Here is a 25,706-nt window from a genome sequence, read left to right as displayed (position 1 = left end):
GATATGTGTTTTTTATAAACAACATATAATTGAATTTTGATTTTTTGCTTTTTTGGGAAGGTTGTTTGTTTGTTTTGGGGGAGTGACCTGACACATAGTAAGTATTTAATAAATGCCTTTTTATTCATTCATCTTTAAAAATGTTTTCTTTTTATTAAGGATTGAATCCATTAACATTCTAAGTTATGCTTGTTAAATTTGTTTCCTCTTTTGCAGTGTTATTTGTTTTGTCAGTAAAAACTACAGTCTACCACATTTTCCCTAGACATTGTTCAATCCTAGTCTGATATATATGTATATATGTATGTGTATGTGTGTGTGTGTGTGTGTGTATATATACATACATACATATATGTGTGTATGTATACATGCATGTGTATACACACATATATAGATATAGATGGGTATATAGAGATAGATGATAGATAGATAGATAGATAGATAGATAGATAGATAGATAGATAGATGGATGGATGGATAGATACTGCCTCATGCCAGTACCTAGAATAGTAAAAACAGTTCCACTCATTTTCTCAGATCAGACACAGACATTTTCATCCTCCTTCTCCCCCAACCAGCTTCTTAGTAAACACAGTTCCTAAGTTACTTGTTTTATCTCTTTAAACTTTTTGATATATTCACCTTCCCTTCCTTCCCCATCTTTCGTAGATCTGATTGCCACTTTGGGATTATTTTTCTCCCCTCTGCTTTGCAATAATTTATTCATTATTTTGACATCCATAATCAGAGTTCCTGTCCTCTATCCTTACACTTTTCTTCCCTTATTTACTTTCTTATGTATCAAATATATCAATATTATTTATGAGTATATCCTCCCCAAGCCTATTTGTGACCTTAAGTTGTCATTCAAAATAACCTTGCTGCTGAGAGTTTGTTAATCAGTTGGAAGACTTTTTGTTTTGATCTTCCCCTATGACAGTGCCAATGGGGAAAGCATACCAGCACTTCTGTCTTTCTGATGCCCCACCACAGTCTGTCTCTTACCCCTTGAAACAATTACAGAACACAAAAACTCCCTGTTTTCTTGCTAGGCCTATGTAGCATCTACGTTAAATCCCTTTCCCAATTCTGTCCCCTAGACACCTTGAGACAATTTTAAATATTAACATCCCCACTGCTTTGTTTTTTGCCATCCCTCTATACGCTTTTTTTGAATTCCCCTTTAGTGATTCAGAGATGTTATTATCACTCAGGCTTACCTAGGGTTTTTGTGAAAGTCACCACTAATTTCACATAGGTTGATCTAATTTAGAGAATATTCATAGAATTTCTCTGCTTCTTTATTCTCTGCCATAGATTTTGAAGCATAAGCTTCTATTAGCTTCATAGTAGCCCTATGCCTTATATTCATTTTGAGGCCTATAAGGCGAGATGACAAAGTAGAACTAGATAGTTTTTTTACCCCTATGTGCATGATAAAACTAATTCCATTTATGGCTTTGTATGCGTCTCTAAAGAAAACCTATGAGCAATTCTCCCATTTAGCTCCAGCTTCTCTATGGCTTCTGATTTCATTTAGAGCAAGAATGTCATAGAAACATAAAATTTTAGATTTGAAAGGAACCTGGGTAGCTATCTAGTGCCACTCATACCTGAAAAGGAATGTTAATATCAACTGTACCACTCCTACCAACTATAACATCCCCTCCCCTAAGGTGGAACTTATTATTATGTTCTGAGGCGACATATCCCACTTTATGAAAGGACTAAATGTTGGAAAGTTTGTTCCGATGGCAAACCCAAATTTGATTCACTGCTTCATCTACCCATTGGATGTAATTCTGACCTCTAGGGCCAAGCAAATCAAGCCTAATATCTCTTCTACATGACAGCCCTTTAAATCCTTCATCATAGCTAAAATGCACTATTCTCCAGATATGTTCTCTTAATAAAAGCTAGCATGTATGTAACACTTATTATGTGCCAGGTGCTGTGCTAAGTGCTATATAATTGTTATCTCATTTGATCCTCACAGCTACCCTGGGAGTTTGGTGTTTTTTTATTATCTCCATTTTATAGATGGGGATTCAGTGACTTGCTCAGGGTCACACAGCCAGTAGGTGTCTAAGGACAGATTAGAACCCAGGTCTTTCTGACGCTAGGCCTGCTGCTATGTCTACTATGTCACCTAGATGCTCTTCTCTCCTCTTGACTAAATACTCCCAGTGTCTTCAACCAATTTTCACATGTCATGGATTGAGAACCTTTCACTATTCTGGTTGGTATGCTCTCCAACTTATCCTTGTCCCTCCTAAGCCATGGTACACCTAACTGAACACAATACTTCACACGTGCTGTGACCATTTATTCATGGAAGGTACTCTCTTTCAAGGTAGCCCAATATCACATGAGGCCAATGGGCTGATATTGAATCTGGCATCCACTAAAAGCCCCACATCATTTTTTGCCCTGCTGTCTAACCATGTCTCTTCCATGTTATTCTGCAAAGTTGCCTTCTTAAACTCAAGTGTAAGATTTTATTTATGTCTATCGAATTCCATCTTATAAGATCCAACATAAGGCTCCAGCCAATCATGATCCCCTTGGGGATCTTGATTCTAACATCTTATGTGTTAACTATCTCTTCTAGCTTTTTGTCATCTGAAAATTTGATAATCATTCCATCCAAAGTATAAGACCAAGAATTCTCCCACATATTTCCTTCCAAGATGACATTGAATCATTAATGACTCCACTAAGTCTGGTGATTAGATCATTTTAAATCCATCATAAGAATAGCTGAATTCTTGGTAAAATATATAGCATTCCTCTGATATTCTAATTTAGTAACCCGACCCAAAAAAAGGGAAAAAATGTTAATTTAGCATGATGTATTCTTAATGGGACCATGTTGGAGCTTTGTAATTATCACTGCCTTTTTTAGATTTTCACTGTTGTTCAGTCATGTCTGACTCTTTGTGATTCCATGGACCATAGCTGTGCGTGGGGGTTTCCTTGGCAAAGATACTTCAGTGAGTTTTCATTTCCTTCTCCAGTGGATTCATTGGTCCTTTTGTCAGGCAGACAGAAGTTAAGTGACTTGCCCAGGGTCACACAGCTAGGAAGTGTCTGAGGCTGAATTTGAATTTAAGTCTTCCTGATTCCAGGCTCAGTGCTCTATCCACTGAGCTACCAGCTTCCTCTAGATGTTTACTAGTCAACCCTTAAATAATCTGTCCTAAATTTCCCCAGAAATCAAAGTCAAGCCTGCTGGATAATCGTTTGTAGACTCTGTTCTCTACCCATTTTTTTTTAAATCAGTACAGGTTTTACCCATCCATCATATAATGGCACCTGTCTCATTTTTCAAGATCTTTCAAATATCTCTGACTATGGCTCAGTAAAAACATCTTCCAGTTTTTTCAATACCCAAAAATGAAATTCACCCGGGCCAAGGGACTGAATTCACGAAGGAAAGATAATTGCCTTCTTACTATTCTCCTACTCTTCTTGGGTATCAATCCAATGACAAAATTGCTTTTGGCTTCCATGTGCTAATCTTTTTGTGTCTCCAGCACTAAGCCCAGTGCCTGGCACACAGTAGATGCTTGTTAAATGTTTACTGATTGACTGAATGATTGAAATCTAAATCCCATTCTTAGTCTGCTGCTAACTTCCCAAATCCGTTGTTCTTATCATTCCTTGTTTTGAATCAGCAGAAGTAAGGAAAACACAACCTGTGCCCTTAGGTCTTCAGCTTCTTACCCAAAGCTTATTTGGGGATGATATCTGTTTCTTCTGGTGGCATTCTTTATGAATCCCCGGAAGCAGATCCTCTGTTTTGACAAGACTTGAAAAGTTCTCCATTAAGTCTTGGATACATGATGAGAAATACATAAGGCTTCTCTTTTCTTATTAGGCCAACAAATTGATAGAACTCTCTATTCGTACATCTATGCAAGGAGTCAACAATCACTATTACTCTTCTCTTCATCTTCTGATTATCACTAAAAAATCTCATACCTGATAGCTTCTGTAGCTCTAACTTATCATTCCTCATTCCTGGGAGGATAAGGAGCTGCTTCTTTCTCAGGAAGATTCCCAAATTTGATTGGTTTTATGAGATCCAAGAAGACAATTTTCCTTTTAATTCTCTTCATATTCTGTGTATCATTCTTCTACTTTCCAAATTCCTGGGAAGCTGATACCTGTCTTCCTCTTCTCAATCTGTTTTCTTCCTATATTAAAGTCCCATTCTTGCTTTTTGTTTTAAATGGAACGTGATTTTCTTGCTTTATGTAAGTATGGAGAAACATTGTTTGAGTCCCTTCCTCTCTTCTAGGAGAGAAACCAACCTACATGTGGACCATAAAAAGCATTAAATTGGCTGTGGTAAAAAATAAATTTCACACCAGTTAATGGAAGTCATTTCAAGTTTCTCCTTCCTCTCCTAGTATCTAATGGAGACACCCAGTTTGGGCTGTGGCTCATGAGAGAATTTGTTTTGCTTAACTAAGCATATTTGTTAGAAGTTGGTTTTGTTTGTTTTATTCCAGTGGGAGGGAGAGATAGGTATAAAGGAAAGAAAATGTATAGTTAATTGAAAAATTGCATATACATCTATAAATTTGGATATTTATACATTTTTCAATACATGCACATGTATATGTGTGTGTGTGTGTATAATTATATATAATTTTTAAAAGAAGACTTTTACAAACTTTTATTTTTTTTTTATTTTTTGGTACTGGGTCTCCCTTTCTTACCTAGGCTGGAAGTTAAGGAGTGACTTACAGGTTTAACCCACTATTGCTTGGCATAGAAACTTTATTTAACCTGTTCCTTTCCCTGACTTGGGTCAGTTTGCTCCTCCCTCTGCAACCTGGTATTGCTCTGCTCCCAGGGGCTAATCATATTTGTGCCAGATTCAGTGTGGACCCCCAAGTTGGCTTTAGTCCTGCTATAGCCCAAAACGATGAAACTCAAGTGGTCTACCAAGTTTTGCTTCCCCTAGTAGCGGGGATTATATGTGCTGCCACCACCATCCCCAGTCTATTGCCTCTTAACAGTTTCATCTTTTCTTACCTTGCCAGTGATCTTATCTTCCTTCACCTTGATGTCTTTAGGTCCTTATTCTTTAAGAATGCTCCTTCTCCTTCATCCTTCCTTCATAAAAACTAGAAGTAGAACCTGTACCTGGAGATTGTTCCTCTTCAGATTTTTTTCAATATCTCACAAGTTGCTCCTACTCAACTTCATTCTCTGACATTCTCCTCAAGTCTCCATCCTTCCAAGTTACCTTAATAATTCCCTTCACCTTCTTATTCAGCACAAGGCTTTACCTTTTCACTTATTCCTTCTTCTAGACCCTGCTTTCACAGAAGGTAGAGGTTTACAAGTCAACTTAGATAGTTACTGAACAGCAATCTCAGTTTTCAAGTACCAACAGTGCCATTGTTTGTAAGGCATTTAAAATGCTTTTGATGTTTCCCATTTTTGTCATACTGTCACATTTTGTGGAAACTGAAGGGGTCACATGGAGCCTATGGCCATTTCTAAATTTTTTATGTCTTGAGTTACCATGTCTAAAGAATTCTTCTCCTATTGGCCATCCTGTTGGTGATGATGATACTCAGTACCTGACTGAACTGGTTGAAAGACATAGTGTATGACTGGAACTATGTTCAAAGCCTTTTTACAACTTCCCAGAGTTCTATATAATGCTATAATGGTATAACCTTCAAGACTCCAGAATCATTTCCATGCCACAGTGAGGTATAAGAATATATGACTCTGTCCAGGAGCATTTTACTTAATTTGCTGATACTCCCGTCTGATACAGTTTGCTATCATTTAGAAGTGATACTTGCATGAGCACATCTTCATTACCTTTGACAAGTGCCCTAGCTGTTGTTCATCACACCCCTCCCTCATGCTATACTCTTGTTGCTTAAGCTTGAGGCTTGCTCATATCCTTTAATATATTATTTCACCAGGCTTTCATTTAGCACAAACAGTAAAAATATATTCTAAAACTATTCTTTTATTTTTCTTTTCATATTTTCTCCCCATCTTTACCTGTTCTAGCCTAGTTAGTGATGTCTTATCCAAGTATTTCACTCTATGGCATTCAAATTACTTAACTTTACCAAAAGACTATTATGTTAGATGTGTATAATATACTAAAAATGATATCTGTCATGCCTTTCATTCTGTGTCTATTCCATATTTGTTTCTACTCACAATACTTAAAAGAACTTTGACAGAGTTCACATACTAATCAAATAAAATAACTGTATGCAAATATGGCTACTTGTTCAAAAATTAACTAAACCAAAGATCATGCAGCTGTCACCTTACACAAAAGTGCAAGTGTGTGTGTGTGTGTGTGTGTGTGTGTGTGTGAAGTCTTCATTTCTAATTATTGGATAAAAAGCATGACAACTATTTACATTTTGGGTACAAAAAGATCGTCCACAAAAGTGCCTTCAGCCTCTAGGCTCAAGTATTTGTCTTTCCATATATGAAAGATTGAATTTGCTTTGGTCTCTTGACTTTCACTATTCTCCCTTCTAAATATTGAGTTACAGTTTAAGAAAACAAAATTAAAGCCCAAAATACTCAAAATATTCATATGGAATTCGATAATTGTTTTCTGACTTGTTCAATCCTTCATTCAACACTCATGTTACACACTAAAATAATTTTAAACCTACCATAAAATATTTATAGTTCAAGTAGGAATTAATAAGGATTTAAAAAGCAGAGGAGAAATTCCAAGTGAAACAATAACAACTTAAAAGGGAAAATGTCCCAACAATTTTAATTAACCAAGTGAGGCACAAAAAATTACAATTTCTCTTTCTCTCAGAACAAAGATTTGAATGATTTTCTTGCTGCATTTTAACTCCATTGCTCTTTTAAGACCAATATATTAGGAGTGGTTTGAGGTCCAAACCTACACATAAGAAATGGTTAGCAATTTCTTTTTCCCTTGGCAGTCCACATATTTCTGTCAGCCATAATAAGATAATGCATATTTATCTCTCTAGTACATCAAATATTGTTTGCACAGGGAGTGTAGAATGGGACATGTCTTTCATATGATCTTCATGGTAACTTACGTATAATAAATGGTTAAAGAAAAGTAATATACAGTCCATCTTAAGGCAAGTAGAGTCCAGAGATCCACGTTATTTTGATAATTTTGCAAATATAGTATCTCAAGTCTGTTCACATTAATTTTCTACTAAATAGAACTAATGTGCATGGAGAAGTGTATGAATTTTTTCAGGCTATAGGGAGTCTTGTGTCTCCTCTTGATGCCCTACAGAATGGTGCTAGCTTTGTATCATTGGAGGGAATTGGGGATGACAAAGAATAGGAAAGAAGATCTCCTCCCCACCCTGGATCTAAGGATAATGCCCTGGCAAAGCTAGATTTATGCCATTACATCATCTAAAGTTGTATTTTCACACCATACCCACATTTCAGTGCTCTTTAAACCACTCCATGACAGCTAGGGTATTATTCATCTAAGGAGGCTACCCTAATAAATATCCTTAAAAAACCATGCTCTTCAGCAGATGAATCCAAGTTTTCTATCAAGCATTAGTCTCTCTTTGGAGCTCCAGTCCCACACCTGCAACTACCTATTGGACAAGCTGGACTAAGTGTCCCAAAGACATCTTAAATTCAACATGTCCAAAACAAAACTCATTATTTTTTCATCCAAAATAACACCTCTTTTGAATTCCCGTATTACTGCTGAGGGTCCCACCACCCTCCCAGTTATCCAAGTTAACAATGTTCTTAAGTGTTCACTCACCAAGCATGCCCAATCATTTGCCAAGACTTTTCAATTTTACCCTCAAAAACTCTCTAGTATACCTTCCTTTCTTACCAATCATTGAACCTTGTTCACTTTTCACCTACTGACATATCATTGCCTCAATTCTCTCTCCACTACAATCTATCTTCCACAAAGCTAACAAAATTATTTTTCTGATGCATAAGTTTGAGCTCAAATAAAATGCAGTGACACCATTAATAACTTCAATTAGGTGGCACAATGGATAAGCAACAACCATTTCTCCATTGCACTCACCATGCCTGCCTTTCCAATTAAAAGCGATGTTCACCCCCCTCCTCAAACTTCACACCTTACCAAAAGGTCTCTAAAGCAAATTTCATAAGATCTTAGATTTTAAGTTGGCAGGGACCTTTATAGATGAGGAAACTGAATTCCAGTGAAATTAAGCGAATTAGCCAAGTTAGTACAAGTAAAAACCAGTAGGGCCAAGATTGACACCAAGGTCCTCTGACTCCAAACTGCAGATGTTTTCTACTACATCATGAATTCTGGGCCTAACACCTCTCTTTTCCTCCTATGGAAGAGAGAAAATTGAATTCGGTAAGTTATTGTGACATTGTATTGGAACCAGTGTTTTTCTCTAGGTTTGAAAAAGAGTTGTGCCTATTGTCATACATGAATAATAATTTACGTCCCAAAGTAGGAAATCAAAATTATCATCTGTCTTTTTATCTAGTGGGATTAGGGCAGGTAGGTTGGTTTAAAAAAAAGTGTGATGAATAATTTGGAGGTGGTATTTATTTGCAAGGCCACTCAGGTAGCGAGAAGAGTTAATGTACCCTCTGGAATATGTGATTTATTCAGCTTCAGAAACTAACCTTGTGTATAGTTTCTCTATAAACCAATCTAATTTAAGTTTCACCTCAAGGAAAGGGATCAGACAAGAAATTATCGGGAAAGAAATCACCTGTTGAAGATACAACACCTCCTCCTGTACCTCCAGGACCACCACCAATCAAACCAGGGTCAGAAGAATGGATCTATGTGGACGAACCACTTCCTCTGGTATGGTAGTTCAGAAAAAAAAAGTATGGTAGATAACTTCTTCCTTATTCAAAGGAAGAATTATGTCACTGTTTTACCCCACCCCAAATTTTTTTCATCGGCCCAAATGAATTCTCATCAGAACATCTGAGAGATTGTTTTTACACTCATTGGGCCATAATCTTCTCCTTTCCAAGTCACTGAAACTTCTATGAGTCATACTTGGGAACTGCTATTAAGTATTTACATGGGGGAACAAATTAGTTCTTTGAGGCTCAGCCTTCTCCTCAGAAGACCACCCGTGAAGCTCCTTTCCTGGAAAAGAGTCACCTCTCTAGAACACGTGGCCATCAAATGATATTTCTTTTCTCTCTGTGCTCCCATGGCTACATGATAATACCCTTCAAATCGAGTTTAATCTCTGCCTTTCCAGATGACTAAAAGTTAAGTAATCGAAATAAGATGAGAATAGGCAGTCATCAAGCCTAGATGGCTTAGAACAGTGCTCAGGAACCTGCCACCAGGAGGCCACAACCCAGATTTGTTCTGTGAAGTTTGGATTCAGTCAAAGGGCTGACTTGAGGACCTAGAGGGCCCCAGGTTCCCCACCCCGGTCTAGAAAGTTACCTACTTATACCAAAGATTGGACCAAAGGAACTCTTGGGTGCTTACAAATCCTTATATGATTGCAATACTATTGATCCCTATGTTATAATAACAAAAGCATTAATAATACATAGCTAGCACTTATATAGTACCTACTGTGTGCCAGACACTGTGCTAAGTGGTGTTTGCTTGTTTTTTATAAGCATTATCTCATTTGATCCTCACAACAACCCTTTTGGAAAGACCATTGACAAGTTGAAGATTCTGCAGAAGAGAGTCTAGAGAAGAGCTTAGTCTAGAGAAGAAAGGACCAAAAGAGCACATGATAGCTACTTCCAGTTACTAGAGATTTTTCACATAGTTTAGTAATTAAGTATAGATTACTTGATCTCGGAAGGCATAACAAGGACCAACAGATTGAAGTTACTGAGAGAAATTTTGGCTCTAGAAGATGGAAAACAAAAGGTCACTGATTCCTAACAATTAGAGCTGTCCAAAAGTAGAATTAATTGCTTCAGGATGTGGTAAATTCTTCATCTCTGGATGCCATAGGATATGGGATTCCCAAGGCCATCTACTAAAACTCCTTCATTTTATAGACAAAAAATGGAGGTCTTGAAGCACAGGTCAGATGAACAAACACCTACTGAGTATGTGTTAGAGGAGATTCTCATTCCAGGGGCCAGATGATCTATGATATCTTCCAGTTCTGGGATTCTATGACTCATAGATTGGCACAATTCATATAAAAAGGTCTGGAATTTTTTGCAGACCACAAGTTACTATGAACAGTGTTATTTGGCTGCTCCAAAATGTTAGACTGCATTAATCGAAGTAAAATACGGATCAAGGGAAGTAATAGTCACACTGTTCTCTTTGTTATTTGGATCACATCTTGGAATACCTTTAATCTGATGATTCACCCTTTAAGTGGGGCATTAACATACTGCATAATATCTATAAGGCTTCTTAACCTTTTTTGAGTCACATACACATCTGGAAGTCTGGTGAAGCCAATGGGACTCCTCAGAATAATATTCTTAAGTGCATAAAAGTAAAATATATAAGATTGTAAAAGAAACAATTTTATTGAAATAGTTATAAAAAATATTTTTAGGCAATCAGGGTTAAGTGACTTGCCCAGGGTCACACAACTAGTAAGGGTCTGAGGCCAAATTTGAACTCAAGTTCTCCTGACTCCAGTGCCAGTACCCTGTTCACTGTACCCCTCAGATGCCTCAGAATATTTTTTAAGTTCTTGGACCTCAGGTTAAGAACCTCTGATCTAGAGGGAGAAAATTAGGGTAGTGTGGGGTCTGGAAATATTGTCAAGTGCAACATGCATAATAATTTAAGGGACCAAGGTATGTAGCCAAGAGAAAAAAGGATTTTCCCTGTAGCAAATAATTTATGGCCCTAATAATCAGCAGAGTATGCTAAAACTCAGGCTTCCTGATTCCTAATTTAGTATAATTTCCATAAATGATAGTTTGGTTGGTAGGTTTTTAAAAAGGCATCACATATAAAAGTACATTGAATTTGTCCTATTTTCCTTCAAAAAATGAGCTAGGACCAAAGGGTAAAAATTATATGCAGGCAGATTTGGGCTCAGTATGAAAAATGACATTATAAGATCTCAGCATAAGGAACAGCAGGTCAACACTGGCATTCCTCCCTTTAAAAACGATGTGATCTCGCTTAATTCAGTTCAAATTGGCAAGTGTGTCTTAGGCCTCTCTTCTCTACCGGGATCAGTGCTAGACACTTGGAATGCAAGTCTGAAATTGAGGCAAACATTGCATTCACAGAGTTTTCATTCCACTGCATGGGAGAGGTGGGTTGGGAACAGAAGAGAAGAGGAACATTGATCAAATAGTGTAAATACAAAATGAGTACCCAGTAATGGAATGGTATTAATTGGAGAAATCAGGAAAGGTATGATGTAGGAGACAGCACTTAACCTAAAGGCCTAAGGGAAGCTAGGATGTCCAAATAGCATAAGTGAGGGGAGAGAGTATTCCAGGAAACAGAAAGAAGGCTGGATTAACAAGAGTATGGTGCAGATGAAGAAGAAAGTAGATCTCTGTTACAGAAATGATGCCTTCCTTAGGAGAGGTATTAGACTAGACAAACTGAAGGTCACTTCAGCTAAGATTACATGATTCTATGAATAAATAAATGAAGAAAGCAACCATGGGCAGTAATATACCTATGACTGAAATTCTTTCAGTTTACATTATTAAGCACTATATAAAAGAAAGCTTTGATTATATCATGCATAATGCTCTTCTCTTCTTTTTGTATGGAATCCTAGGGTATACCATCCAGGATAAAATATTAGGACTGCCTGGCAAAATCTCCCTTCCAGAGTATTGGCCTTATTTTCACTTTAGGAATAATGCTGTTAATGTTAAGAGGCTCCTTCAACAAAGGGAATTGCTTCAAGTAGCCTTGCTTTTTTCTCTCAGGATATGCCATTTAAAGAGATATTATGAAATGGGAGGTTCCCTAGAGCTTTCTTCTATCCCTGTCCCAGCCATCTTCTTACCACTTGCCCCCTGTAAGGAAGGAACAGTTCTCACCACCTCCTTGTAGAGCATATGAGAATATGACGGAGTTGCCGGTTGTCCTTAGGACACTCACTACTCTTGCCCACCAGGGTTGAAAATCTCCTTGTTGTTCTTTAGTTGGTGTGGTTCTATTTAGTCAAGTTATCCAGAAGAATTTCAAACATGAAATGTGGATTTGTGTGTTTTACTATTTAATAGGAAATACCTCAATATTTATTGCCTTATTGGGAAACAATAGAAAATTCATACATAAACACGATCAAAGCAATACTCAGGCAGATAAGAGATGAGCGACACAGCATGCTTTATTATCTCCATGACGTCAGGTGGGTAAAAGTTAATTATATGAAGAATTTCAAATTCTATTGAGGGAAGGGGAATGAAACATATCTATTTTATGTTGAAATTCTGCTAATGTGCCACAGACTAAATTATCAGGAATACCTGCAACGGCCAGACCACAAGCAAGAGTTTGTATCTCAATGGCAGGCTGATTTTAACAACCTTCCTGAAGACTTGTGGGATGATGAAGAGACAAAAGCTGAACTACACCAAAGAGTCCACGTAAGTCCATATTTGACATGTCAGGCTGGCACTTGGGCAGTGCTTAGAGAGTTCAGTCTGCTTCTAATTGAGATAGTATTTACAAAGGCTAATTTAACACAGTGCCTGGCATATAGTAGGTGTGTAGTAAATGCTTATTTCCTTCCTCTTTCCCTTCTTTCTTTCCTCCCTTATTCCATCCCTGGGATATTGATAGGCTTGATTGAACTAGGAATATTTTGCCTGAATAAGATAATGCTTAGTGTACCCCTGACTTGGGGGGGGGGGGTCACAGTAGCTGTCTTCCAGTTTCTGAAGAGCTATTATATGGAAGAAGGTTTTGAAGAAGGAAAATAATTCTTTGTTTCTGTCTGACCATTCATGACAGAAAAGAATTATTTTCTAGTGCTACTCAGATAAAAATCTATGTACCGTCTGTCATCTTATAAAATAGCTTACTACTGAAGGCTGTGAAAAATTTTAGTAACCTTGGGCCTATAGTATCTTATATTTGTATGGCATTCAACACTTAAGAGAATTCACCAATTCTCATTGATTCTGATAACCATGTGTGACTAGTACCTATAGAGCAGTTCTGCTTCCTATTTGCAAGTGAGAAAATTGAATTACCAAGAAATTAAATGGGTATCCCAAAATCATGTAGGGAGCCAGTGAGCCCAAAAACACCCACATCTCTATGGCTTTAGTTGTCATCTCTGTGTAGATGACTTCCAGATCTATGTAGACCAGTTTAATCTCTTTAATGAGCTTGAGTACTCCGACCAACTATCTGTCTCAAAATGGATGTCCCATAGGCATCTCAAACTCAACATGTAGCTAATTCCCTTCCTCTTAAATCCTTCCTTTCCCTAAACTTACTATTTATGTTGAGTACACAATGACCCTGCTAATTACATGGGTTTGAAATCTTATTTTCAAACTTGACTGCTCATCTTAAACTACATATCAAATCTGTTGCCTCATTTTGTCTTTTCTACCTCCACTTCTCTCCATTCAAACAGCCGTCACTTTAACCCAGGCTCTCATCACCTCTTACCTAGAGTATTAAAACGGCTTCCTAAATTGTGCCTTTGCCGCAATTCTCTCCCTGTTCCATACCATCCTACACCCCAACTGCCGAAGTATCTTTCCTAAAGTGCAGGTCTGACCATGTCATTCCCTACTGAATGAAAACCAGTGGATCTCTGTTACTTGTGAGATAATACATCAGTTCCTGTGCTTGGCATTTACTCATCTTTACAACCTGGCCCCAGCCTATGTTTTCAGCCTTATTACACACCACTCCCTTTCACTCTATAGGCTGGCTATATTTGCCTTCCTACTGTTCTTCACACACAATGCTCCATCTCTCATCCTCATGCCTTTATGCAGGATACCCCATCCACCCCTCCATGGCTGGGATACATTCCCTCCTCACTTTCTAGAATCTACTCTTTCCTTTAAGACTTGGCTAAAAAGCCATCTTTGGTATCAATCCTTTCCTGATCTCCCAACTGTAAATGTCTTCACTCCAGAAAATTGATTTGTATTTATTTGTATGTGTGATATATGTTATATGTGTGTGTGTTGTGTATATATGTAAATAAATATATATTATATGTATATATACGTGTGTGTGTGTGTGTGTGTGTGTGTGTGTATCTCCATATGTATACATGTGGTCTCCCCTTACCACATTGTGTGGCTCATGGAAGATACTTAATAAATGACTATTCCTTGATTAATTGAAGATAGATTTTGAAAATTCAGGGGTTGGACTAAATGGCCTCTTGGGTCGCTAATAGCCATGGATCTCTCCTCCCATAAGTACCTCATTGACAATTCACCCAATGATTGGAGGCCTTCTTGATATGTAAAAGATACCAGTTGAGCAGCCAGGCTTTCCATTGATATTGTTAGACCACACAACCAACCTATCTCTCCCCGCCACACCCCAACATCCTTTACCGTGGTCCTTTTTATTTTCCTTTTCCTTTTTTGGAGGCAATCAGAGTTAAGCGACTTGTCCAGGGTCACACAGCTAATAAATGTCTGAGCTAGGATTTGAACTCAGGTCCTCCATGACTTTAGGGCTGGTATGCTATCCACTGTGCCACCTAGCTGTCTTACCTCACTCCCCCATCCTGGTCCTTTTTCAAAATTCCTTATTTGCATTGGGATAATTTAGGTTGTGCATCTGAAAAGTGAAATCCTTCTTTCTTCTATTTAGGATTTAAGAGACCGCCTATGGGATATATGTGATACTCGAAAGGAAGAGGCAGAACAAGAACGTGCTGATATCATTGACAATTCCTGGTTACAAGATCATCTTGGAATTCTCATGAACCATTTCTTTTCTTTGATGCAGGTATGACTGGTCAGGTCCTTGCAACATAGTTATCACATGCCATTCTTCCTTCTGCCATTATTGTCCTTGTAAAACAGCTAATTTTAATATCAATCCAGCAATATTTATTAAGCACCTACTGTGTGCTGGACACTAAGCTGAACACAAGGGCACAAAAAGACACAAAACACAGTGCCTGCCCTCAAGGAGCTCACAATCTAGTCTTCTAAGAGCTAATACTGCTAGCACTGTTTCTCTTTAACATTCACTCCAACTTACTGAAAAAAGTAACCTCCATTTAGTGATTATGATTGGCAATAACAATATAAACATTTCAAATATGTTCCCAAATAACTACTTACAGCCTCACATTACTTGGACACCTGGGGAAAAATAGCAAAATAGGTATCCGAGACTGTGTGGCATGATACTCTCTTATGCACCAGCCTTTCCCGTCACAACCCCAACCTAGACATTAGCCTGTATACCAGTGGTATGAACATAGGTTCCATGGAGATGAGGTGTGGTAGACCCCTGTCCTCAAGAGTCTTTTGGAACCCTCAAGGGAGTTGAAGGTGACTAGTCTCTGCCATTAGCCTAAGCCACCATTGATTGTGTTCTCTCAATTTTAAGGGGTCCCCAGCACCCTAATTCCATTTAACCATTTAATGGTCAGATTAGATTTTTGCAAAGGAATATTTACTTCAAAGATATAGCAAGAACAAACATATGAACATTCCCTCCCTTCTGGGCTGATAGCAACACCCTGGCTGGAATTCTGAATTCATGGTTGCCATCCATGGCTCAAGTTCCTGGGACTGGGGATTCCACTACCTTGCACCTGAAACTAAAAAGGACAAATGAAACAGACCGAAACTGCAAGCCCATTTCTGAGGCCCTAGAGCCTGGGAAAAGAAGGTGGTACATCCCCTACCCAGCTTAGGGCATGGTGCCAGTGCCATGAGCAAGACCTTCAGTCCTAGATGCAACCAAAGAGAGTAGCTCTGCCTCTGCTGGGTAGATGTACAGACACAGACTTCCTGCTGGTCAGGCACTGGAAAGAGCTTGCACCCACTTACATGTCCTCTCCTAGAAGCAAGTCCTTGGAATCACTTGGGTGCCTCCTTCACATGGGTGCCTCCCTCATAAGTGATCTAGGATTGCACAAAGTCCCTTTATGCTTATTTATACATATGTTGTCTCCTCTATAGGAACTATTTCATTTTCTTATTTGTACGCCCAGGGTATAGTATAGTATATAGCAAATTTCAGGCACTTAATACATACCTATTGATCAATTGATTTCTTTCAACCAATCTTCATATGGCATCATCCCTAAGTCCTTCCCTAGTCATTTGCCCTATACTGCATATTCTACAGTTTATCGTTCTCCTTCCTAAAATGTGGAACTCAAAAATTAAGCACAGTATTCAAGATGTAGGCTGACCAGGACCAAGTACATTATCACCTCCCTAGGATTACCTATGGTTACTATGACTCTAATTTTTAATATTTCTATTAATAGCTATTAATTATTAATCATTGTTAATTAACAGTAGTTATCGTTAATGTTTCAGTATTTCTATTAATAATTTCTATAAAATTTCTATTAACTTTATCCAGTCATTGATTTTTTTAATGTTAAATAGTACAAGGACAAGCTAAGGACAATGTTAGTCAAGCCATCAATCAATATGCATCTATTAAATGCTGGCCCTGTTTCAGGAACTATGCTAAGTACTGAAAAATGAGGGAAACTGTTCTTTCCCCCAAGGCACTTATATTCCCAAGGATTCATTTATTCTCAAGGATGGGAGAGACTTTTTAGTCAGCAAGGAAAGAACAAGTAGATGGGAAAAGATTGCTGATTAGAGAGAAGCACGGAATGGAATGACTCTAGTAGTAGATTCTAGATTCACTAGAAAAGACAAGATAGGCTGGAGTCATAACTACATGTAGAGGGGCTGCCTATATCAAGAAGGACTATTTCTCATGACAAAACAGGAAAATGATAAATGTTGGAGAGGATGTGGGAAAATTGGAACACTAATACATTGTTGGTGGAGTTGTGAAATGATCCAACCATTTTGGAGAACAATTTGGAACTATGCCCAAAGGGCTACAAAAATGTGCATATATGTTGACCCAGCAATAGCTTCTAGGGCTATATCCCAAAGAGATCATACAAATGGGAAAAGGACCCACATGGACAAAAATATACATAGCAGCTCTTTTTGTGGTGGCAAAGAATTGGAAATTGAGAGGATGCCCATCAATTGGGGAATGGCTGAGCAAGTTGTGGTATATGAATGTAATGGAATACTATTGTGTATAAGAAATGATGAACAGGCTGACTTCAGAAAAACCTGGGAAGACTTATATGCTCTGATGCTGAGTGAAGTGAGCAGAACCAAGAGGACTTTGTACACAATAACAGCCACGTTATACTAAGATTGTTAAACTGAACCCTTTTCAGCATTACGACGATCTAAGACATCTCCAGAGGCCTCGGGATGGAAAATGCTGTCCAAATCCAAAGAAAGAACTATGGAAGTCGAATCGCTATCACTTATTTTTACCTTCTGTTGAGTTTTGTTTCATCTTTCTGATGGTTCCTCCTATTGGTTTTAATTTTTACTTACAACTTCACTAATGTGAAAATATGTTTAATGGGTATGTAAATGTAAAGCCTATGTCAGATTATGAGCCGTCTTGGGGAGGTTGGGGGGGAGGAAAAGGGAGAAAATTTTTCAACTCAAAAGCACATGGAAAAAAATAAAAATAAATAAATAAATAAATAAATAAAAAGGACTATTTCTTCCTCAAAGACTGGAATAGAAGAGGCAATAGTGCGAGATGATGTGAAGCGGTTGTAAGATGAGGAGGAAGGATTTAGAAAAGGGGGCTAATAGCAAACGACCTCAGTTTTCTTGGTAAAGTATGAATTGATGTCTTCACCTTAGGGAGATGATAGAGAAAGTCTTATAGGAGGCTTGAGGAAAGGATTTTCAAACAACTGTTGTAGTAGGTGAGATGGAGAATCAATGAGGAAAGAGTACAAGGATTACTTTGCTTCATAGAGGGCCTGATTGAGTCTAAATAACTAATTTGTAGTGCAATAGTCTGCATGATTGCATTCCTTCCTTCCTATAGCTCCATTTAAGTAGTGTGTGAGTAAAAACAGAGAAGTCAGAAGTAAATAATCCAGGATAGGATTTGGAAAAGTATGACCAGTGATAGAACAAGGAAAAAGAGAATTGAGAATAGAGAGAGAATAAGAGATTAAGATTAGGAAAAGAGGATGGTATAACCAGAATGGAAGTCATGACCTGGGGAAGTACTGAATACTGCAAGTATTGGAAATAATGATCAGGATGAAGAAAAGAAGGAATGATTGGATGAAGGGTTGGATGGTTGGGTAGACGGATGGATGGATGGATGGATGGATGGATGGATGGATGGATGGATGAGCATTTATTAAGTGTTTACTGTAGGTAAAGGTCATGTGATAAGTACTAGGGATACAACAATAGGATGACAATCTCTTCTCTCAAACAGTTCATATTCTAATAGACAAAACACCAAATATAAGAGATTTAGAAGGAGTAAAGCATAGGGGAGCATGAATGATAGATAATTATTAGATAAAGGAATTTCTGAGTTCTTGATCATGGTAGTAGAACATTTTTGAAACTGAGTTGGAGTAGAGGTCAAAGGAATTGAGTAGAGAGAAGAATGGGACGTATCTGAGGGAACATCAAAATGTACCTTGAAGCCCCCTAATGTGAAAGCAGGAAATTAGGAAGAGCAAGGCTTCATGCCAGGAACTTCATGCCAGGAATGTTTTGGGGATTGGCACATAATAACTTCCATTAACTGAATTGGGTATTAATTTGGATAGAGTAAACTTCAAAGGAGTTCTTTCAGTACCCTAATATGTAGTTCATCTGAGCCTATAGAGTTGAACTCATCAGGAAGCTTAATGCTATCTTGACTCTCTCCTTACTTATCTTAGACATCAGGTCTATATTAGCCATTATTATTTTGTCTGAGGAGGTAGGCTTTAGCTCAACACAAGGAGAACTTTCTAAAAGCTCTCTTGAACAAAAGAGCAAAATGCTAACCAGGTAGTGAGCTCTCTGACAATGAAATTGCCCAGGCAGAAATTGGATAAACATTTGTAAGGGATGTGGTTGAAAGGATTCCTGCACTGGGTGAAAATTTGGACTTCTAAGATTCTTCTTGTAATAGAGATTGAGATATATCACAAGTATTCCTGAAATATAGCTGCAGTGACAGGGAGAAAAAAATTTGATGTAACAATATTATTTCCTTTGTAATAAGGGGGAAATGATATAACAAGGTTACCCTTCTAAGATAGGAAGTAGATTTATCACCCAACACCAGTATTATAAAAAGATTTCACTATGTTCTTTGGGTCATTAGCAAGCAGGGTCAAAAATAAATAAGTGAATGAATGAATGAATGAATGAATGAATGAATGAACGAACAAATAAATAAATAACAAAAAAATAGAAAAAAAGTTCTAATTTCTAAAATACTTGCCCTAAATAGTATAATATCATTTAGCATGTTCTGGAGATTTTATAACCTCCAAATGATTTCTTCTATCCTGAAAAGTATCACTTTTGGTTACTTGTCAATAACTGATTTGTCCCAGATACTTTTTACAGAAAACGATTTTCATCTGGGTTATTGTGAATGTGGTTTTTTGCATGTTCCCAGGAGGGTACAGTTTTGTCAGTTGGAGACCCAGTTTCTGTTGGTCTAATAAATCAAAGCATGACAGGTGCAAATGTTTGTTGCTAAACTTTGAGATTAGTAGGCATAGGAAAACCTTAAAAAAAAAAAACCTGTACTGACTTTCTGTGAAAGGAAATGGAAAAATGCTCAATCTCACTCTTCCCGATCATTTTGCAAATGTTATTTTCAAGTAGAAGAAGTGAGGTTTATGATTTAAATCCAAAGAAGCCACCTGAAATACCTTCTAATATTAAAATAAACATGTGAATGGTCACTTTAATTTGAATCCACATTATCCCACCTCTGATAATTATTACTATCTTCATGACTTTGTGTGAATCACTTAACCTCCCTGGGCCTCAGTTTCTCTATCTGCAAAATGAGGGAATTAGACTAAATGACCAACAGGGTCCCTTCCAACACTCAATCTATGTGCCTATAAACCTATAAGCATAAAGCAACTAAATTTATTTCATCCTTGATTTATGTCATGTTTCTACAAAAGCTCTGATTATGGGGGGTCTAAGTTGAAACTTTTTAAATATCTTCCAAGAAAAGATCATACAACATGATCTTTTCTATGTCACAAAAACTTTAGTAGAATTTTCATGTCTCTTTTCACCGTGATATAATAGATTATAGATTTGCTAATTCTGAAAATGTACCTCTTTTAGTAAAAGAGTAGACATTTAGATGTCCTTTGGTTCACTTCAACTAAGTTTCAATGAAGATGTGATTGTTTTTGTCCTTTAGAAAACTTGTCATCATTTGTAACAATACATACTGATTCTTAGTAGTTGACTATAAATTGTAGGATTTTATTGGAATAATTTCATGTATTGTGTTTTCCTGAAGATAATTTCAATAGGGGTGGTAGGTTCAATTTTTTTAGAATTGAAGTAATAAATTTAAGCACCAAGGAAGTGTGTTTGGAAAGATCTTTGAACTGGGAGTCAGGAGATCTGCATTCTAATCCTCATGTGATCTTAGACAAATCATCTTACCCCTTGTTGCTTTAGTTTCTTTATTTATAAAATGATGATCCCTTTAGCTCTAAAATTTCATAAGGAAATAGAATAAATCCTGTGTATTTTATATATAAAAAAGCAAATATTCAAAATCTTATCCACCATGATTTGTAGTTTCAGGACTAGTGTAGAGATACATTGGAAATGTGCCTAGTGGTCAAAAGGATTCTGCCTCACTTCCCACTGAAGTTACAGGGTTATGTAGTACCAATGTGTCCTTGCAATTCTGTACTTCATTAAGACTCAGGCAGCCTAGGGAGAACTCAGCAGCTAAACTGGTAGCTGATTCTGTAGTGATTCTACTCCACATGCCATCAACTTCTCTTATCTCTCCAGACATATATGCCAATGTCTCTTTCTGAGTAATCCTCAGTAAGAGTGTGGTGCCAGCGGTGAGGGTATCATTTTGCCTTTCTTACAGTACCGCTTAAGCTCAAGGGGAGTATGTGGAACGACAAACTTTTAGTTATCTTTTTTCTGTGTACGTCCTCTCTCTCCAACAAGAATGCATGCTCCTTGAGGGCACTACCAAAGTACATTTATCTACTTACTTATCTATCAATCTATCCATTTATCTACTTATCCATCTTTAGATCTATATAGAGGGGGAGGGAGGGAAAGAAGGAGAGAGACAGAGAGAGATGATATAGCTATAGATCTAGAATAGATATAGACATACTTCATTAGATCCCCCAAAGTACCTTCTAGGTCTAACTATTTCTCCATTCTACTTGAACTTGTTCTCTACACAATCAATGAGATTTCTGACTCCAGCATTAGTCTATGAACCGAGACTCTTCATAGATATGCTAATTGGCCAGTGACTGTAGCAGACACCAAAGACCAGAAATTCCTAAAACACATAGAAAGAATGAGTCTTCTTCCCTAAGGAACATGGGAGACAGTTTTGTCTTTTTTTTTCTTTTCTTTTCTTTTTTTAATATAAATTTATTTATTTTTAATTTTCAATATTCACTTCCATAAGTTTTTGAGTTCCTAAGATGGCGTGCATTCTGAATATCCCCTCCCCTAGTCTGTCCTCTCTTCTGTCCCTCCCCCCTTCTCTTATCCTCTTCCCCTTCTATTTTCCTGCAGGGCAGGATAGACTTCTGTACCCCATTTCCTGTATTTCTTATTTCCCAGTAGCATGTGAAAACATTTTTTAAACATATGTTTTTAAAACTTTAGGTTTCAGATTTTCTGTCTTCCTCCCTCCCCACCCACCCTCATTGAAAAGGCAAGGCAACTCAATATAGGTTATATATGTGCAGTTATGCAAAACACTTCCATAGCAGACATGTTGTGAAAAACTAACTCTATTTCCCTTAATCCTATCCTGCCCTCCCATTTATTCTATTCTTTCTTTTGACCCTGTCCCTCCTCAGAAGTATTTATTTCTGATTACCCCCTTTCCCAATCTGCCCTCCTCTCTATCATCCCCCTGCTCTCTTGTCCCCTTCTCCCCCTATTTTCCTGTAGGGTAAGACAGATTTCCATACCCAATTGAATGTGTATGTTATTCCCTCCTTAAGCCAAATCCTATGAGAATAAGATTCACTCATTCCCTCTCACCTTCCCCTGTTTCCCCTCCACTGTAAGAGACTTTTCTTTTCTGTTTTATTTTTGTGAGATAATTTACCACATTCTACCTCTCCCTTTTTTCTCTGAGTATCATCCTCTCTCATCCCTTAATTTTATTCTCCAGATATGACTCCTTAATCTTCAACTCACCCTGTGCCCTCTATCTATCTATCTATCTATCTATCTATCTATCTATCTATCTATCTATCTATATATATATACATACATATTTTTTTCCTTCAACTACCCTAATACTGACAAAGGTCTCATGAGTTATAAATATCATCTTTCCATGCAGGAATGTAAACAGTTCAATCTTAATAAGTCTCTTACGATTTCTCCTTCCTGTTTACCTCTTCATGTTCCACTTCAGTCCTGTATTTGAAAGTCAAATTTTCTATTCAGCTCTGGTCTTTTCATCAGGAATGCTTGAAAGTCCTCTATTTCACTGAATGACCATTTTTTCCCCTGAAGGATTATACTCAGTTTTGCTGGGTAGGTGATTCTTGGTTGTAATCCTATCTCCTTTGCCCTCCGGAATATTATATTCCATGCCCTGGTCCTTTAATGTAGAAAGCTGCTAAATCTTGTGTTATCCTGATTGTGTTTCCACAGTACTTGAATTGTTTCCTTCTGGCAGCTTGTAATATTTTCTCCTTGACCTGGGAACTCTGGAATTTGGCTACAATATTCCTAGGAGTTTTCCTTTGGGGATCTCTTTCAGGAGGAGATCTGTGGATTCTTTCCATTTCTATTTTGCCCTCTGGTTCTATATCAGGGCAGTTTTCCTTGATAATTTCTTGAAAGATGTCTAGGCTCTTTTTTTGATCATGGCTTTCAGATAGTCCAATAATTTTTAAATTCTCTCTCCTGGATCTATTTTCCAGGTCAGTTTTTTCAATGAGATATTCACATTGTTTTCTAATTTTTCATTCTTTTGGATTTGTTTTACAGTGTCTTGATTTCTCATAAAGTCACAAGGAAGTATTTTCTTCAGTAATCTTTTGGACTTCCTTTTCCATTTGCCAGTTTTTCCTTTTAGGGCATTTTTCTCCTCATTGGCTTTTTGGACCTCTTTTGCCATTTGGGTTAGGCTATTTTTTAAGGTGTTATTTTCTTCAGTATTTTTTTGGTCTCCTTTAGCAAGCTGTTGACTTGTTTTTCATGATTTTCTTGCACCACTCTCATTTCTCTTTCCAGTTTTTCCTCTACTTCCCTTACTTGCTTCTCAAAATCCCTTTTAAGCTCTTCCAAGGCCTGGGACTGAGTCATATTTTTCTTGTAGGCTTTGGATGTAGGAGCTTTGACTTTGTTGTCTTCTGGTTGTATATTTTGGTCTTCTTTTTCACCAAAGTAAGATAATATAGTCTGACTCTTTTTGCGCTGCTTGCTCACGATCCCGGCCAATTACTTGAGTATTAAACTCTTTGTTAAGGTAAGAGTCTGCTTCCAATATGGAGAATGTACTGTCCCAAGCTTCAGGGGTTTGTATAGCTGTTTTCAGAGATACTTGTAGGGACCTGTAAATTTTCAGTTCTTCCAAGGTGGTATGATAAGGGGCAAGGTGTTTACTCCTTTCCTGGCCTGTGACCACAAGTACTCCTTTCTGTCCTGTAACTGTGAGGAGGGGTTTCTCTCCACAGCTATTACAAGCTCCACCACACCAGTGCTCCTCCTCACCCCAGCACTGCCACCCAGAACTGTGACCCAGATCCAAACATGGGCAAAGCAAGAGATTACTGCCTCAGCACTGGCAAAGAGATCCCTGCAATCCCTCTCTGATCAGCCACTGGATTCCCCCTCAGTCTGTGGGGTGGAAGCTTGGGAAGCAGCTGCCCCCTCCCCCCAGGGCCATGCTCTTGGGGAAGAGCTGAAACCCTGCCTTCCTCTCTGAGCACCACAGAAACAGACTTTTCCCACTGTCCTTCTAAGTTGTCTTTGGCATTCATGGGTTGAGAGGTCTGGAAACCGCCACAGTTGCCTGCGATTCAGTCCTTTGAGGCCTGCTCCAGGTTCACTGTGGCCTGTGTGCCCACACGGCGCTGTGCTACGCTCCCAGCCTGGCGCGATACACCTTTCTGATCAATCATCAAGGTTGTCTTGGGCTGGAAATTTGTTTCACTCTGTCTTTTTGTGGGTTCTGCTGCCTCAGAATTTGTTTAGAGCCATTTTTTATGAGTATTTGGAGGGGTTTGGGGGAGAGCTCAAGCAAGTCACTGCTTTCACTCCGCCATCTTGGCTCTGCCCTCAAGGCAGTTTTGTCTTAAACTAATAAAGTCATCTACATCACTGACATTCATATTATACAACACTTTATACTCGTTACCATGGACAAAGAACATAAATCTCAAGTCACCCACAAATGCAAGTAGTCACAGTGTCTTTTAGTTCATGAGGTCCTGCCCAACAGTTCCATCTCAGGTATGGTCTGTATTCAGTACTGGTGCTGGTTATTCATGAAGACAATAACCAATATTCCATCTCTGGCTCTTAAACTATGTGCTATAATGGGCAGGTGCTGCTTCATGAAGCTTTGCTCATGAAGGAAACTACCTAGCCAGTGGCCCCATATCCTGGCTTCTCATGAACAATATTTAGGGATGTGTGAATCAGTGCCTAGTACAGTATTCAATAAATGTTGATTGAATACTTGATTGAGGGACCTAGGAATACCCCAAAATGTTAGAAATGATCCAGACAACTCCACATAGTTCAAATGCTTCACTTTTATTCAACTTCAAAAACTTAGCAGAAATGTTCATTTTTTGTGAGGAAATATGTTGCATCAGGGCCAGAGATTACAAAGTTGGTTGCTTACTTTATACCCTAAAAGTTAGAAGCACATTGTTTCCTGACTTCTAGAAGACTTGTCACAATTTATATGGTGATGGGGAAAAAAAGAATGTAGCTGTCTCATTCTTTCTTAATATGTTAACCTTCATCTTTGCTTTTGAAGGTGGAAATTAACCGTTTCCAAGACACAAAGAGACTTCTTCAAGATTACTATAGGGGAATAGAAGGCAAAATCCCCTTGGAAATTACTAGACGTGGAAGCACTCGAGTCCCACTGATAAATCTTGAAGGTGACGATATTCCTGAAGTCTATTCCAAGTAAGATTATGGGATTTTAATGTAGTTTTTTAAAGTGGGTATTTTTATATTACACATATATATAATATTACTTTTATATATTCCTTTATGACAAATTCCAGTCCTTTTATAAATTACTATCTATATGAGCTCTACATTTTAGTGAAAACAATAGGCATTATTATCCTGATTTTATAGGTAAGGAAACAGAATTAGAAATACTAAGTGTGTTGTGTATGAATTTAGTCTGAACAGGTAAGAGGCTATTGGATGGGTTCTATTAGGCCTCTAACAGCCTTCCTAGATCTAGTAAGCAAATGATATATATATGGAGAGGGAACGATATTTAAAGCTAAAAA

At 37.8% G+C, this 25,706-nt stretch overlaps 1 protein-coding gene across 1 annotated transcript in view; it reads left to right on the top strand.

Moving 5' to 3' along the window:
- LOC144454094 (sperm flagellar protein 2-like) overlaps window positions 1-25,706 on the top strand; it is a 142,121-nt gene that overhangs the window by 30,956 nt on the left and 85,459 nt on the right. The window contains exons 8-12 of the mRNA XM_078151756.1: window positions 8,703-8,839; window positions 12,193-12,320; window positions 12,420-12,558; window positions 14,768-14,905; window positions 25,214-25,368. Of these exons, the coding sequence (XP_078007882.1) occupies window positions 8,703-8,839; window positions 12,193-12,320; window positions 12,420-12,558; window positions 14,768-14,905; window positions 25,214-25,368 (697 nt within the window). The remainder of the gene's footprint in view (window positions 1-8,702; window positions 8,840-12,192; window positions 12,321-12,419; window positions 12,559-14,767; window positions 14,906-25,213; window positions 25,369-25,706) is intronic.

The sequence above is a fragment of the Phascolarctos cinereus genome, unplaced genomic scaffold (assembly GCF_003287225.1).
Source record: "Phascolarctos cinereus isolate Bilbo 61053 unplaced genomic scaffold, phaCin_HiC Scaffold_4;HRSCAF=312, whole genome shotgun sequence".
Lineage (NCBI taxonomy): Eukaryota > Metazoa > Chordata > Mammalia > Diprotodontia > Phascolarctidae > Phascolarctos > Phascolarctos cinereus.
The sequence above is the reverse complement of the archived record's forward strand: the minus strand, read 5'-3'. Positions and strand labels throughout refer to the sequence as shown.